The sequence below is a fragment of the Argopecten irradians genome, chromosome 15 (assembly GCF_041381155.1).
Source record: "Argopecten irradians isolate NY chromosome 15, Ai_NY, whole genome shotgun sequence".
Lineage (NCBI taxonomy): Eukaryota > Metazoa > Mollusca > Bivalvia > Pectinida > Pectinidae > Argopecten > Argopecten irradians.
The window spans coordinates 7,275,528-7,293,065 of record NC_091148.1 but is presented as its reverse complement, the minus strand read 5'-3'; the positions used below and the strand labels follow the sequence as shown (position 1 = coordinate 7,293,065).

Genomic DNA, 17,538 nt, shown 5'->3' with positions numbered 1-17,538 from the left:
GACTCCCTCGACATTTGGTTATGAGTTGAGTGTTCGCTCCTACGAAGCTCTAGATCTGTCCCTATGCTGAGATTCGCCATGGTCTATAAATGTGGCAGTTCTTACTTGGCTCTCAGTATATGATATGACTGGTTTACTGGTTGCCAGTACAATTTATAGTGTTACCGGTGGGGTGTCCTCTTTGGTTCTTTCCAGTATGCTTCAGTGAGAAAACACTATCAAACACGAGTTCTACTATTACAAGGAGACATTTAACATGGACTGGTTCGCGTCTCAGTTACCTCCCTTGCGTATGCTTCAATGAGGTCCCTAGAGAGCGGAGCGCAGCCTGGCGGAGAGTAGATAACTATGGGAAAGGAACCAGTCTACATTTAACACGAATATAATGCAGCTTCTCGAAACATACACATGATCACAAACTCCATCACATTGTAAACAGGATACGGAACATCGTCCTTAAAGGACCTTAAACGTTTGATATTGGATTGTATTCCGTCTTCGCGTAGTACAGAGTTAGGTCCCTTGTGGGTATCGATCGTTTCGTCATTATTTAGTGAGCGCAGTTCGCGTCGTTTTCTCCAAAAAATATTAAGTTACGCTCGCAATCACATGACCTCATAATCAATACCAACCCGCAATGACAGATAACTCTGTAATATGCAAATACAGAATAATTGTCACTTCATATGCAATATATTGAGATATAGTACATTGTAGTGTCACATTCAATATCCAATCCTTCATATTTGTTTTAGAATTGAACTCATTCATTTCCTGCATACCGGTATGTTTTTTTCTGTATTTTGTTTCATAGCTACATTGTACTTTTTTGAATTCTCCTTTCAAATAGAGAAACGGTGTCTGAAGCAAATTGAATTTCGGAAGCATCCTAGGAAAGAAAGTGACTCATGACTTTAAGTGTTTGAAGTGTTAGACGCAAGAAACGTTTAAAGATGCTCCATTACCGACAGAACATAAATGACACAGGAATTTTTATTGTGTTTTTAGCTTTAACAACACAACATTACATATAAAATAATTTATTTTGATTTTGTTGTTTGGACAATCAGTACACCATATACATATACTTATGAATATATAAGTGCAGTATTATGATAGAATAGTATAATATGGTTTTGAATATAGATTTCAATTTATTTCCTTTACTACACAGACGTAGATCCTTGGCATACTATCTGTATAATTTTTACATTTGTAAAAACTTTTTCCTAAAGTTTCTTTCTAGGAATAACACTTAAACACATTAAATATGTAAGCAAAATGATTTTATATTTATAAAAAAAACCATCAAAATACCATATTGTTAATGATTATATTGATTAAATTAATATTTTTAACGAATGTAAATGAATTAGTTGCAAAATATAATCAAGAGGGAGGGAGATGGGGGGTTTAAAATTGAATAAATAAATTCTGTTTGAGAGCCCTTCTGCGGAAGGAAAATATACATAAATGTATTACTACATTTGTATTTACTTGCTTCGTGAATAGTTTTTAAAGGGCCACTACCTTTCCGAAACGGCTTTTAATTTTTAAAATAGGAATGTGAAACGAGATCAATAATTTTGTAGAGTCGCAGAAGTTATTAACTATACGTTTACTAGCACACTTATCACCACCTTCAGAACTGTTTAATTAGAATAAATAAAATGTTAATTTTCATAACGCGGGTCGTTTTATGTTTCCCGCCGTCGTCCTAAATGCCGCGCGGTAGTTGACTATCACTGCGCCAGACGGCAAAACAGCGAAATGAATTTCCACTGTTATCGTACATTAGACAGGAAATCTTGCATATGTTTGGTGTTGTAACCTCATCTTTAGCCATCGATATATATTTTCTTTTGTTATTAATGTTTTTAAGAAACCTATAAATTTTGCTCCGGAAAGGTAGTGGCCCTTTAATGAATATTAAAATATATCATAATGAATGTAACGGAGTTGTCTCCCTTCCATTTTTTAATAAGGATTGCTTCCCTTGGTATACATTATTTGGTGACAGTTTATATTCAAAATTAGTTTAATCAATCTAAATTTGGATATTGGTGTGACAGCCCATGTAATTATACATGTATTTTGAATAAAAACGTTTTGGAAGTAATAAAATTTCATGATGTCGTATATCAAGTAGTTTTGTTTTCAGAAATATGTTTGTTTTCAACACTGTTCTTGACAGGGTATGGATTTCATCCTTTGTCGATAGAGTCGCGACTTTCAGACTTATAAAGACATGTTTGTAGGTAAATATCCATGTGTTGTTCTGAAAATATGGCCAATATTCATTCACAAACCTGAAGATTATAATGTGTTTTTAATTTATTAAATCCTAGGCAAACAAACAAACATGAACAAATACATCGCCATGTTTGATTTACCTAACCCCGACGAAATGAAACGCTCAACAAGTTTTAAAATTAAAAAAATGACAATCTAAAATTAAATATTGCAAAACTGAACAGATGTATGTATCATATGTAGCAGCGTACTTACCAAAAATAATTTTTAAAAGTGAAATTAAAAATAACACGTCATGAAATCACACAAGAAATATAATGACGGACAAGCGGAAATTAGCCTGTGATGGCGATATGAGCCATTGATCGAAATGTGCTTACAAACATAATTTAGAAATGAAGGTGGGTAAAAATAATCAGTTTATTATAGAAATATTAGATTTTGTTCAATTCAATTACAAATTTAATTGACACATGTGAATATTGTATAATTCTGCATCTGGCAGATTTTTTTCGTCCGCCGTTCAGAGATAAGCTGTTACATCCAATCCCTCACGATCTAAATTTATATATTTTGTATTTACGCGTTCTGTCGTCATTTCTCCTTCTTTATGGTGGACGATGGGGCACCTGACACCTTTGTTCCATACTTCTCCATTAAATAATCTTTGGTCACGTGAGACACCAAACCGTTTCTGAATCTGCTCCTTTGATATCCTCCATTCACTAGGACTTCGTGGGGGACTAGAATATGTCCAAAATCCAGTAAACATTCAATAAGTTTCGGTAAAAAGCCGATATGCGATTCGCCAAGTCTTTCGGCAAGTTCTTCAGCAGAAAAATACAAGTTCCTATAGTAATTTTCTTGACCTTCCTTCAAGAAATTGAAGTCTTTTTCAGCTATCCTCTTCTTCACTTCCGGTTTATCCTCACTCTTAAAATAGTCGAATCGAACAATGCACTCAGAGGTCATGTGTCGTATGACTTGCTGTACTTGGCTGCAACACCAAGGGCAGGCAACTGTGTCAAGACGAGATGTGATCTGACTCGATTCTAAGCGAAAAGAAATATTATTATATACTTATAATCATGCATATTTTAATAATACGTGTTGTATTCGCCTATATATCGTTAGTAATTGATTTATAGTATATCAAACTCAAATCATGCAACATAAAAAACATATTATTTAACTTAGCAAAGTTTAAGCCGGCATATATAACTATTAAATTATACAATACATGTATGAATGATAAATTATATGTATATGCCTACACTACAATTGCTGGTCCAGGGCAATACACTCATGTCGCCTAAGGTTGTATTGTATGGCTACACATGCAATAAAACCTTGTGACGTCACACGTTAACAAAATTATAATCTTCTGGATACAATTTTTTTTTCTTCGGAAACTAGGCTGAATCTATACTTTAAAAGATATAAGCAATTTTCATGTGTGGAGAATTAACTTGCAGCCGCGTTTTTCTGGATTCATTTCAAAATGGTGGATAACCATTAGAAGTAAAAATGCAATAAAACGTCGAGCAATGAGAGAAAACCACTCTTTCGTATGTGGATATATTCTACCCTCGGGAACACAAATGTTATAAAATCCTCATCAAGCCTGGGGCTATTACAACATTTGTGAGACCCTCGGATAGAATATCCCTATCCTTCATATCCACATATGAAAGAGTCTAATAATACAATATGAATAACAGTGATAAAATATGAAAAAAAATCCATATTATCTAAGCCATGTTCTACCGGGCGACATGATTATTTATCTGTCATCCATTCTTGATACTCCCGGGGTTCCGATCACTTACGATCTCTACACCCTGGACCATCTCAGAGTGAAACTGAAGGCAGCTCAAAGAAAAAAATGGAGTATCGAGGATGTCTACACCAAAATTGTATGCATATCGACTTTATACTACAATTTGGTAACAGTTTACAGCAATACATGATACAGATTAGTCAATGATGAAATGTTGTTATAGATTATATAAATGTGAAGCGTCAAAAAACAATTTATTCAACAACGATATTTTCATGTGATTCCCTTTCTCATACAAACATAAACTCTCGTCACCTTACCTCTCTTTCCCTTGTTCTTATTTTTTCTACGTTGATTTGAAGCTCGGATATTTGTCTCCTGTTTCGTGGGTTCTCTGCAAGCCATGCTGTAATTATAAATGAAGAAGCGAAGAAGCACAGGAACGATCCCTGAAGTGTAACAATTTCTGAAGAAAAAAAACCAATAAAACAAATAATAGTATCGATATTAAAAATATTAAATATGAAAACAGTAAGAATGAATTCACAAGTATAAGAAATATAAGATTAATCAAAAATATATAAGAGTCGGTGCAGGATAAGTCCTTCGATTGAAACACTCTAATTATATGTGAAAGCCTTAGCAGGTCAATATAGACTGACTGTTCTGCATTGGCCGGACTGATTTATACCAAAACGTAAGTAAAACATGTCATATGTCTCAGGTGAGTACACGTCACATAAGTAATTATCTCACTTGACACCGGTAATTATATGTCACCTGAACACCCACAACAATAATTACCTCTCTAAGCTAAGGTATTTTAAAGATAATTAACTTTCATAATATTTGATAGGTGTTTTATCATACAAATATAGGTGCGTTCTCCTTTTCCCCACTTTTTAGAGAACAAAGAAAAGTGTTCGTCTATGACACCCCGGTAAAGGAGAACAATGAAAAACCAATTATAGTCAGTTCATTATTATTTTTTACCAGTGTTTACCTGTGTTCGTTTACTTGAGCTAGCTTTCGCTGTCAAAAGTAGAAAAATAGATAGTTAAATTTTCATGATATATATATATACATGTAATAAAAATTTTATTCCAAGGTATCTACAAAATTTAAACTATTCTGAAATCAGAATGAATTTTCTTAAAGGGACAATTCAGTCTAAGAGAACATTAAAGTTTGTACATATATCGGAAAAAACCCAGTTCTAATGGAAATTAGATTAGTCGGTTTTACTGTGATATGCCATAAAAGCCCATGGTGGTGAAATGAGTGTGAAATGTTCAAACTTGCTCGCTGTCCGTCATAACACATTGTGGTCGAACAACTTGTATGCCGAACCTTGTCCCATGCTCGTAGAGTAATGCTACTGTTGTCTAGAACTGCTCAAATCGCTCTGACAGTAGTGTGTTAACCTTATAATGTGAATTTTCTTGCCTAAAAATCATTTATCACCTCCTCAGTGGTTATGTAGTTCATTTGTTTAACGTGGGTGACTTTTGCTCGGGTAAGGGTACAGCGTCCATATTATACCTGCTTAATCGTATTGATCAACGATTTGTAATTACAACGGTATAAATTAAAATACTAAACAATGACGTGGAATTTGTCAATATTTTATGTTATATGTTTCATAAGAAATTTAGAACAATAGATTTATGCCATAATTTGTTTCGTGGTTATGTAAAAGAATTAGCATATTAGTGAATTGTCCCTTTAATGTTCCAGCCAAATTTATATATTATAATTATAACTTTCTTACCATTGTAGAAAATCTGCTTTTTGTGTCCCTTTTTCTCCAATTTAGCCGTTGAAGCCAACACTGACAAGTTAACACTTCATTTTTATTTCGTTTTTACCTTTCTCTACTTCTATATCTACAATATTATGTATTTCAGATTCAGTGAAAAAAAATAAAATGCAATGTATATATCCCACCTCCCCACGCCGCTGCGCCGTAACGCCAATAATCGTCATTATTGACGGATGGCGTAACCATTAAAAAGAAGAAGAAGAAGAAGAAGAAAAAAAAAAAACAATATTCACTGTCGCCATACTTCGAAGGTCTTTATCACTACGTTGTTTATTCCCTTCGAGAACAAACTTAAGAGTTCTGACGTCCTTGACAGGGTTAAGTTCATTTTGCGAATTTAAACTCAACAAAAGAAGCGGAACAACATCAAGAAATAATTCATTTTCAGCACTTATATCAACATTAGTTGGACAAAGAGCTCGGTACAAGATAATAAGAATATCCCGTAACAGTTGCGATTGGAAAGTATTACCATGTCGGTAAATAACTATTTAATTACTTTATTTTGATTCCATATTCTAAAGCTGTCAATTGACGTTTCATTTTTCCGTACATACCATTTTATATCCTCATATAACAAAAACATGGCTCATTAGCTGATTGTAATGTACATGAATGTATATAGTACACACAAACGGATGTCACATATGTATGTATACGGCAATCATTACTTTAGTATCACAATGTTACATTGTCTGTCCATCAGATTGATTTAAAGAACATACAAATATGAAATAAACATAACCAGTGCAAGTCGTTTAATTTAATCATAACAAAACACACATAAAGCATTTTGAAATATTTGATATAATACGTACTTTTGTATGAAATGCTACAGCTAAATAACTGGCTTTTGTAAGCTTTATATATTTTTTTAGAAATGTTTTGATAAACGTTTTGTTCAAGATGTGCCGAATCACGTACTTCATTGTTTTTACGAAAACAGTATGGCATGTAAGCATGGCACATTAATTAGGTTTCATTTCTTTCTACTATATCGCCAAGGTACTGACTGGGTTAAACTTAGAGAAATGTCTATATATGTGTTACGAAAAGAACGTCTAACTTTTACTATAAATAAGTTTGACTTCCTTCCTGAATTTCTTGTCCCTGAATCCATAAATGAAAGGGTTGATGGCACTGTTGACGAAATACGACCAGATGAAAGTGTAATAAAATTGGGACTCCAAAAGATTTAGTTGACAGTCAAAGTCCTTACTAAGGAAATACAGTAACGCCAGAGCATGATGGGGAAGAGCACTCAATATATACGCCATGGTAACCGCGCAAAGTGTCAAAGTTGTTTTGCGCACACTGTAATTTGCGCATCCGTTACTAGGCGAATTGCTTCCTCTCCGCGATGACTCTTCATATTCCGTGCTCATTGCTGACATCTTGCGGACGCTTGATCTGAATACATTATGTTTAAATATCTGGCGTCCAATCAGCGAGTATACAATTATTAAGGAGGTTGTAACGGCTATGAAATAAAGGGAGGTAACCGAACTGTAAATAACCATGTAAAGCGTCTTTTTATACTTGTTTGCCGTTAGACAACGGACGCCTGTTAGTCCAGAGACGCCTGTTTGGACGTCACTTAGTCCGAATAATATTGGCGCCGGCCATGATAACGCAAATGAGATAATAACACTCATAAAACACAGTATTTTTGCTTGGTTTGTCGTTATTTGACGCCGGAAGGGATGTAACACTTTCCGGCATCTATCTATTGCTATGACTACCAAAGCGGAAGTTGACATCAATGACAGGAAGTACAAAATGAAACGAAACACTTTGCAAAATACATCCGACGGAAACGTCACCGGAAATAGCATATATATAATCACAAGTGGTGCGCTAACTGTACAGTTTACGACATCAAGGACTGCCAACCACAAAACGTATATCCGGTAGTTGGACTTCCGGAAACGTTGAAAGTAGATGAAAATGACGAGGTTGTTTCCAATGAATCCGACAATGCCAATGATAGCGAGAAAAGTGATCCCTCCAACAAAACGAAGAATTAGTTTGTTGTTGACGTCCTCCAAAGTGACATTCGGCTTTTCTAACGTCTCTCGCATCCACTGATGACAAACCGGAAGTGTCTCGTTTGGTGACGTCATATTGACACTGCAGAGTAGATAAATAGACAAAATTACTCAAATGATAAAATTTAACAGAAGATTAATTGTATTATTGTGTGCAGAAAAAAAATCAAATATATGCTGAAAATAAATAGAGATAGATCAACGATGCTTTAATACGCGGAGAAAATGATAAATATTGTTCACGTGACCAATGAGCACGTGACCAAGATTTAAAGCCCTACTGGTCTCAGTTTCATCAGCATTTCTTTTTATATTTAAGGAATTCCTTAACTTGAATTTTCCCATAGAAATGTATTACAGAAGTTAAGGGGGAAATCTTAAGGAGCCTTCCTTCAAATCGGTAATTCTTCCCTATGGATAATTTTAAGTTAAGAAATTCATTTAAAGAATGCTCATGAATAGTTCACAAACGGTTGCATTACGCAAAATACCTGGAAAACATGTAAATCAATCATCAAAGAATTCTAATGAAAAGGATTTAAAATTGAAATCATTCATTCGACCTAGTAAGCATTAAGAGAAGAAATATCAATTAGCACTTTGATACGAAATAAACTCTGGTCGCGTATATTAGGCAAGCCATTTTCACACTAGAATGAACAAATATTTAAATGTTTTTCCTTTTATTTTTTATGACTTTAATTGGACCTGATAAAATTCTTTATTTTAGTGCCGGGGTTATGAGTTCATGTTTTAGCTTATATAAGCATGTGAACATATACATTATTTATACATTCTATATACTTTATACATTATATATATAGTCATGTATTGTGACCGAGTGGTCTCAACAAATGACGATAAGCGCTCCACCTCTGTGATGCGGTTTCGAATCACAAGTGGGGAAGTTGCCAGGTACTGACCGCCTATCGGTGGTTTTTCTCTGGGTACTCCGGCTTTCCTCCACCAACAAACCTGGCACATTCTTATATTACCCTGACTGTCAAAAGGACTACATTGTAATAAAACCAAATCTTAATTATCTTACACATGGTCAAGATAAATGTAAAATATAGAATATGCAATGGTCATGATGTCTCGACATATATGACGACAAGTCCTCCACCTCTGGATCACAGGGACCTGGCACGAATTTTTTTAACCAACAGTATACATATATATATATATTATAGTACTATAATATATATATGTAAACTGAGTTTTTTCCGGCTTTCCTTAACCAACAAACCCGGCACATTCTTATATGACCGTGACTGTTAATGATCCTGAACTCATCGGGTATTATCTCGAATATCTATTCCCCGAGGAGTTCCGGATGGACTGTTAAACTAACTAAACACAAACAATGTATACGTTCATGTAATGTGTATTGTACATACATGTGTACAATGTACAATGATGATGTGTCACTCACGGCCTTGAACTTATATGTGCCGTAACGGGGCGAACATTTTGACATGTTAATGTTTTCTTCAGTAATGTATTGAAAAGTATACGGTTTGATGAATAAAGCTGTGAAAACTATTAAAAAATACCGCAAAAAATATATGATGACTTATAAACATTAGTCATGATACAGTATCTGTGTACTGTAAAAGTTAAGATGGAAAAAAAAAATCTGCGAGTGTCATTTTACAATTACTAGAAACAACAGTTCTCTTCGTCATTAACTTCTTGTCCTTTCCACACGTAGTACAGGGAACCAGGAAACGCATCGGGGACTTTTAAAAGTATATGATTTTCGATATTTTAGCGAATTCAAAACCAGTTTATTTGGTTTTTTTTATAACTTTAAATGATAGATTATAACAATATATGACAACTTTCTTTACTTGGTAAAACTATAAAGTCTTTTTGAATAGAATTTGCTTTAATTAATTCATAAAAGTCGGTCATGCGCCGTGTCTTTTAAGACTGTTTCGCATGACAACACAATGTACAAATAAATAGAATAATTGACTTTAGAGTGAATAATAAAAGCATTACTTAGAAAATCATTTTAAAGTAATTTTGTACGTTAGAAGCAGGGTTATTTAGTTTTTATACACCTGATATACCTACTTTTACATATGTACTATAATAGGTCATATATTTGATTTCCGGGATGTGTACAGTAAAAATTTCATTGGTTGAAATTATCAAATCAGATTTAAGCATTAAACTGTATTACTAAGGGTGATAATGTACCATGGAGATTCCTTTAAACATCTGCATGTACATATAGAAAACATTTTTTCAAAATTTTATTTTTGAAAATGTTCACATTACAGAACATATGCAATATATAATATTATTCTTAAAAATCAACAACATTAAAACGATACATTCACACAATCTAATCAAAACATTCAATTAACTTAATTGGTCCAGGAGTATTTTTTATTTATTTCGTTAACCGTTTTGACGAATTCTTTAAGAGTTACTAACCGATACATGTTCATATTAGTTAAAGAATTACAAAAAAAAAAAAAAAAAAAAAAAAATAGGCATGGGCGTAGCTTTGTTTTTATCCTTATCAGCGATAGAATGACGATGAAGTTTAAGGAAGTTTAAGGGCAGATAATTAATTGATGTTTTACAGTGGTTCTATTTGTACACGTTCCATGTATATCAAGTGTACTGAAATGATTGAACAGAATATTTAGTTTAAACAACATAAATTCAATGTCAGAACGTGGTCCTTATTTAAAACGGTCAATGCATTGAACATTATATATGTGACTGAGCACAGGGACCTGACATGATTTTTTTAACCAACATAATACATTTTTATATATATATATCTATTCTCTTGGTTATGAAAAATTCGTGCCAGGTCCCTGTGTGACTGAGTGATTACTTCATCCTTTTTATTGAAAGGTACATGTATAGGTCACGCACTATATGAGCTACATAGATACTACACATCGCATACATGGGAAACCGTCCTTCTACATGACCTTGGCTGTTGCATTTTTGTAATAGGACGTTGATGAATCAAACCACAGGTTTACGACGCGCAAATAAAAAAAAACAAAAAAACTAAAAAATGCGTTGTTTTTTTTGCGCGCGCGTCTTAAACCTATGATCAAACAAACAAAAAATTGGAAGGTCGCAGTCTATTTTTTGTAAAAATTGGAAGTTGTACTTCTGAAAACAAAATAATCGAATTTATCGTACATTTCGGATGTTGACTTTATAAACATGTATTGTTTTTATATTACGATGCACAGTAGGGCTTGTCAATCTAATAATATAATCTATATCTTCGTCTTTATTAATTGAATATGATAAACACCGCTGATTAATTTCGGCGTTACTTTCCCTTTAAATTCCATTGGAATGTACTAAACAAAAACACAAAGAACTGCGATCAATTCAATTCCAATCTTTGTGAAATGGACATCACTAACGAAAACTATGACGTCATCAGTCTCGTTTTGCTGCTTCATCCCATGCCGTGTTACTATAAATAGCATATGTTGACGTTGAAGCTATAACGCACAGCTTCAGGCTGTCCATTTCATTTCGGCCACTATCATGACCATCGAAGTGGTCATTCATGTACATTGACCAGGCCCGTATACGTACATTTGTCTATTATTAGTATCAGGACAACGCTTGAGTAATTATTGCTCGTCCTTCCTGTACATAAAGGAAGAACAGCTTGACCAATGGAACGTTGGATATGCCATTTGGTTATTTTTAAACATTTGATTAAATCAAAAGTACATAGATCTAGTAAGACAAAAACATTTTTTTTTACATAGTGAAAAATTTGTTATGGTATAGTTGGTAACATTTATATTGACATATAAAAACATGCTGCACTTAAGCTGTGCTCACGACACAAAAGCTGACAATTCATTTGAAAATCCGGAACTTAAACTCCATATCCGTGTTTGACTCAGATAGTAGATGTCACTTCCTGAACCTCGAGGCAGAATGCTTAATCTAGTTTGACCTTGGTCAGTAAAGTTCAAGTAGATTTTTAACATTTCAGAAGTTAAGGGGTAGTATTGACTGATCCACGTCTATTTTATTAAAAATAGGAGTTAGCTACCGAAATAAAATGACATCCGGATAAAGTATGCACAATTGCTTCGAAAATTACTTTCTTCCACTATTTGCCGTACAGACGAAGCATAGACTTGCGGACTAGTCAGAAATATATGTAAATTAACTTCTACACACCTTTACGCGGAGGTTCGTGTAAATTTGCGTTGCATATCAATTAGGTACAGTAACTTAAATTCGTGGATTTGTTTGTTTCATTGTTGTTGTTTTTTTATTATACAAACTTCCTCAAACATATAATCCTCCAAGGACCTGTCGGATTTGTTAGTTCCGAAAAAGGCCGTTATACCACGTGGTAAAGCCTGATTAGTGCGCAGAATCTGGTAAATTGGCCTTCATTTCGCGTGCTAGGATCGGGAGCATCGAGAACCTTAACGAGGAAATACTAATTAAATCGGCTTTAAAATAAGTGCAAATCTATTACCGCATTTATGCCACATTTTCGAATATACACAGTACATATGTTCTTACTGATATACAGAGTGACGTCATATTGAGTTTAAGATTGGCGTCAATTTGGTTTAATTTTATCTACTGAAAATATCATTTCAAGAGCTTAGGTCATTAAAGGGGCGGCTGTTTCTTCGTATTAACTTCTGAAGTAATAAGTATAATATATATATCTCCTATCTGTATGGACTATATTCATACCAGATAAAATGATTAATTTAGAGTGGAATGAGGAGATGAGTGCAAATGACAACAACAACCATTCTCATTATCATCATCCTCCTCATCATCAACATCAACAACACATCGGTCACATCCATCATCATCATCATCATCATCATCATCATCGTCATCATCATCATCATCATCATCACCATCATCATCAATTTCATCATCAGCATCATTATCATCATCATCATCACCATCATCACCACCACCATCATCATCATCACCATCATCATCATCATCATCATCATCATCATCACCATCATCATCAATCACCATCATCATCAATTTCATCATCAGCATCATCATCATCATCATCACCACCACCATCATCACCACCACCATCACCACCACCATCATCATCATCATCACCATCATCATCAATTTCATCATCAGCATCATTATCACCGTCGTCGCCGTCGTTATCGTCATCATCATCATTATTTACGCCGACGACATCAGAATTACATTGAGCTATAGTTTACATGAACAGTTATTGCCGGAGACCCACGATGATGAACTGTATCCCCGGTATCTATATACATATCGTCGTCTGTCGTCGTTTTTCGTTTAAGAAAAATGCAGTGTATTTAAAAAAAAATGGAAATACATCATTATTGTTGTGATCGTCTGCGATCTAAAACATGTAAAGCCTACATTACGAATAAAGTTATAGGTCACAGAAATATTTTTCTATAAAGTAAGAATATTTCATTATAGTAAGCATTAGGCTACCTACATGTACCTAGAATTGACATCTACTGTACCTCTGTTTTTAAACACAATATGTCTAATTGAGACTCTTACGTAGATTAGCACTAGTGTATCTCACAGGAGCCATGGATCGCTGTACTAATGAGGGCATGATGTAAATTAATGTCTGGAATCGATATCTGTATGCCCCTATATCTAATGACGACAAAATGGACAACTGACCATGTCCAGTATTGACTTATTGTAATTTAGGAGGTAATCTCTGTAATATCAGTGTTGCTATTAATATCTTATAAATCTGTAATGTTGTTGATGATGATGATGATGATGATGATGATGATAATATGATGATGATGATGATGATGATGATGATGATTAAATTGATGATGATGATGATGATGGTAGTGGTGGTGATGATGATGATGATGATGATGATGATGATGATGATGATGATGATGATGATGATGATGGTGGTGGTGGTGGTGGTGATGATGATGATGATGATGATGATGATGATGATGATGATGATGATGATGATGATGATGATGATGATGATGATGATGATGATGATGATGATGGTGGTGGTGGTGGTGGTGGTGATGATGATGTTGATGATGATTTAGCAGTTCATGTCATATAAGGACGTGTAAGGTAATACATTGTGGAGGAATGCCGGGAACCGGAGAGAATACCACCGACCAACGAGCTATACTTAACCCCCGTTTTTATTCCTTTTTAAGATCGTGATAATGTCGAGGACGGCGACAACGACTCAGATGAAGATGACGATATTTTTACCTAGGTTATGGACTTAAGGATTCCTGAGAATTATTTACCAATGAAATCATATTGTCTCCGATTTTCCATCATTATCTAACACGCTACACATTCTCTACATTCTTACATTAACTATTGCGTACCGCTCCCAATCTGATAGCTTTCCAGTTCCTTGAATAAATCATTCTTATACATGTAACAAGCATTTAGCAAATATCTTATTAAGCAATACATTTGGGTAGTACATAGAGATAACGCATTCTTTATAAATGAAATTAGGGAATACAATATTTGAACCATTATCTAAAATACACCATGATGAAAAACAGAAATTCGAATTTGTTCTGTTATTGGGTCTTTACATGTATATTTATGTGATATTATTATATGAAGAAATAAATAGGTTTTTATAACAAAGAATGATTACGGTAAATTTGTGTGGTTGATGCATCGCATATTCAAGTATGTAGGTTAACTTTCTCACCCCTGAAGACAAATAGGTTCTTCTAAATTCGAAGACTAGACCAGTCCATTATGAAATTTTAGGGGTTGCTGGTTAGGATGAATTCTTATCGCTAGTATTTTATTACCGTTTTTTATTTATATCCAATGCAAACTTAATTACATACATCATATTCAACCAATCAAATATATAATATGCATTGTACATTAATTCTTTATACTTTTGTCTATGTAGATACTACGTGTCATTCAATAGCTAAGTGTAATAACTCGTGCCCAATGCGTTTGTTTTATGAAACAACATGTGTTAAAATCAGACAATTGTCATTGTCACAAAGGGATTTTGTTATTCTTTACATTTCCTTCAAAATATTCATGTACAATACATGTGACATAATTAGCGATTATACAATGCAGATTGAAGTGCTTTTTGATATTCTGTATTTGAATATTACAGTTGCCTGTCTTTGTGAATTGAGTATGACGTCATACATATACTGGATTACCTGCCTTAGTACCAAACATCTCCGCTAGGCTGCGCTCATAAATACATATTGTTCTAATTCATGTAATTTTGGAGCGAAGCTTATCGAAGAGTAAAGAAAAAACTAGGCAGGTATATTCCATAGTAACTGTCATATTTTCTAGAGGTTCGCTCACAAGATAATGACGTCACGATGGATTCCTACCTACAAGGGAGATAACTCTAAAATGTGCAGAAATGTAATTGCGCTTGTGGCGCATGATAACTATCTCTTGACTACGGTATACACCATCTTGGTCCCTTGGGAGTGCGAAGAGCCCACTAGGAATTTGTTAGGAGTGGTTAAACATATAAGCGTTTCAAAAACAGCAAATTAAGATGACTTATTTCCATGACGATCCTAGTTTTTATCATCTTTAGAATCTTCCATCGTGGTTCCGAGGTCGCTCCGCTACATCCTTAGGGGTTATTATATGGTTTTATCATTAAAATTCGCCTTGAACTCCGGATCATTCTTGTACCTTCTCATGCGATGTTTAACCAAACACTAATTACACCGAGTCAAACTGGGATGTGGTTTATAAATAAAATATTGTGACGAAAACATCTACTAATATAAACAAGCCACAGGATCCTGAGCAATAAGTGCATTTGAACCTTTCATACAATCAGATTATACATGTATATCATTACTAGTGTCTTAGGGTCTATGGACACTAGGATAGGTATAAATCCCAGGTCCCTGTGGTACATGCAAGACCATGATTTGTTTCCTCTCAATATTTAGATGATGATTAATGACATAATGCTATTCTGTATTTGTATATTACAGAGTTATCTGCCCTTGCGGGTAGGTATTGATTATGACGTCATGTGTTTGCGAGCGTAATGTCATACTTTTCGGTGAAAACGACGTGATTTGCGCTCACAAAATAATGACGTAACGATCGTTACCTACCCGCAAGGGAGCTAACTCTGTAATATGCAAAGCCGGAATATTAAAGCAAACATTAATATTTATCGCATGCAACTCTGGGTTTAATTTGACGTTACTCATTACATTGTACACCTGTCAGAACAATTAAACAAAACAAATAAAAGAAAAGAAAAAAAACCCACCAAATATAATTTGTCATGATAAATATTCAAACGTACAGAATATATTTTCAAATTTCAACTAAAGACACATACGTTGTAGGTACATGTACTGTATTTTTAACTTAATGATTTTCTCAATAGTGAATAAAATCAAACTTTATCGGGAGTGCTATATATTTATCAAACTTGTTGTAACTTGTAGGGAAGAAGAAGACGACGAAGAAGAAGAAGATGAAAAAGTGGAAGGAGAGAAAAAAGGTGAAGAAGAAGAAGAAGAAGAAGAAGAAGAAGAAGAAGAAGAAGAAGAAGAAGAAGAAGAAGAAGAAGAAGAAGAAGAAGAAGATGATGAAGAAGAAAAAAGTGGAAAGAGAGGAAGACTATGACGAAAAAGAAGAAGGACAAACAGAAGAAGAAGAAGAAAATAGTATTGCAATTTTATAATATCAAGAATACACTACATTGTACCGCAGTTAACATGAAATACATATTGTGAATACTTACTTACATTTAGGCTTTCGTATATCTCTTCTAAACTAGGTCACATATTTCTTGACCATTGGTCACGTAAACATATCAAACAGTCCGGAGACGAGGTCTGTATAGTTGTTCACCAGAATCACATCTCACGGCATACTCTCATCATCAAAACGCATCACATAAATGTTCATCCTGTTCATAAATATAAACCAATGAAAAATAAACCACACTAATTCATCAAATAACTCTAGAGATCTCTAATACCTCTAGTCATCTTTAACACATACGCAAGTAATGGCGTTCCACTGTGTAAGTTCAGCGAGTCTGTTTCTGTATGTTTATTCAGCGAAGCACATCACTGGCGAAGATAATCGCACAGTTACGATTTGTCTATTTGAGTAGCGCTTTATAGTAATGTATGTATTTACGTACAGTATATACTTATACATTTGGGTAGGTCGCTAAGATACTTTATTAAGTATCTATACCGTACTAATATCCGGCTCGGTATACGGGCATCTGATCTGTTCCGGAAAGATTTAGATAAATTTGTCGGTGACACGTTTTATAAATGTTGTTCGATGTTCACTAATTAGCAACCATGTATATGTACCTATATGTACATACATAGGGAACATGCCTTATATATTTGAACGTTAATATTCACATTTGAATATTTTTAGTAGTTTGCGTTACGGTTATGTAGATTGATTTTGATACACCCCCCCACCCCCCACCCCCCCTACCAAGAAAAAAATCGCTTTTGTATTATTATTTATATTCATAAATTTATTTTGGATTTATTCCCATAGTTGTATGAAAAAATTAAATCGGAGAATTAAAAAGCCAGATTTAGTATGAAAAAAAAATG

The 17,538-nt window shown here is 34.1% G+C and overlaps 2 protein-coding genes across 3 annotated transcripts; both read right to left on the bottom strand.

Annotated features, from left to right (window-relative positions):
- Positions 1–2,659: 2,659 nt before the first annotated feature.
- On the bottom strand, positions 2,660–6,784 carry LOC138309077 (uncharacterized). The gene is made up of 2 exons (XM_069250210.1): positions 4,354–6,784; positions 2,660–3,305 (listed from the first exon to the last, which is right to left on the bottom strand). Exons 1-2 carry the CDS (start codon positions 4,436–4,438, stop codon positions 2,848–2,850), a joined length of 543 nt encoding a protein of 180 aa, XP_069106311.1. The 5' UTR covers positions 4,439–6,784; the 3' UTR covers positions 2,660–2,847.
- On the bottom strand, positions 6,782–17,100 carry LOC138309076 (growth hormone secretagogue receptor type 1-like). 2 transcript variants are annotated; one of them, XM_069250208.1, is made up of 2 exons: positions 16,692–17,100; positions 6,782–7,985 (listed from the first exon to the last, which is right to left on the bottom strand). In XM_069250208.1, the coding sequence occupies exon 2, from the start codon at positions 7,976–7,978 to the stop codon at positions 6,917–6,919; it is 1,062 nt and encodes a 353-aa protein (XP_069106309.1). In that variant the 5' UTR covers positions 7,979–7,985; positions 16,692–17,100; the 3' UTR covers positions 6,782–6,916. The 2 variants fall into 2 exon arrangements, with proteins under 2 accessions (XP_069106309.1, XP_069106310.1); XM_069250209.1 differs by having other exon boundaries at positions 16,696–17,100.
- Positions 17,101–17,538: the final 438 nt, after the last annotated feature.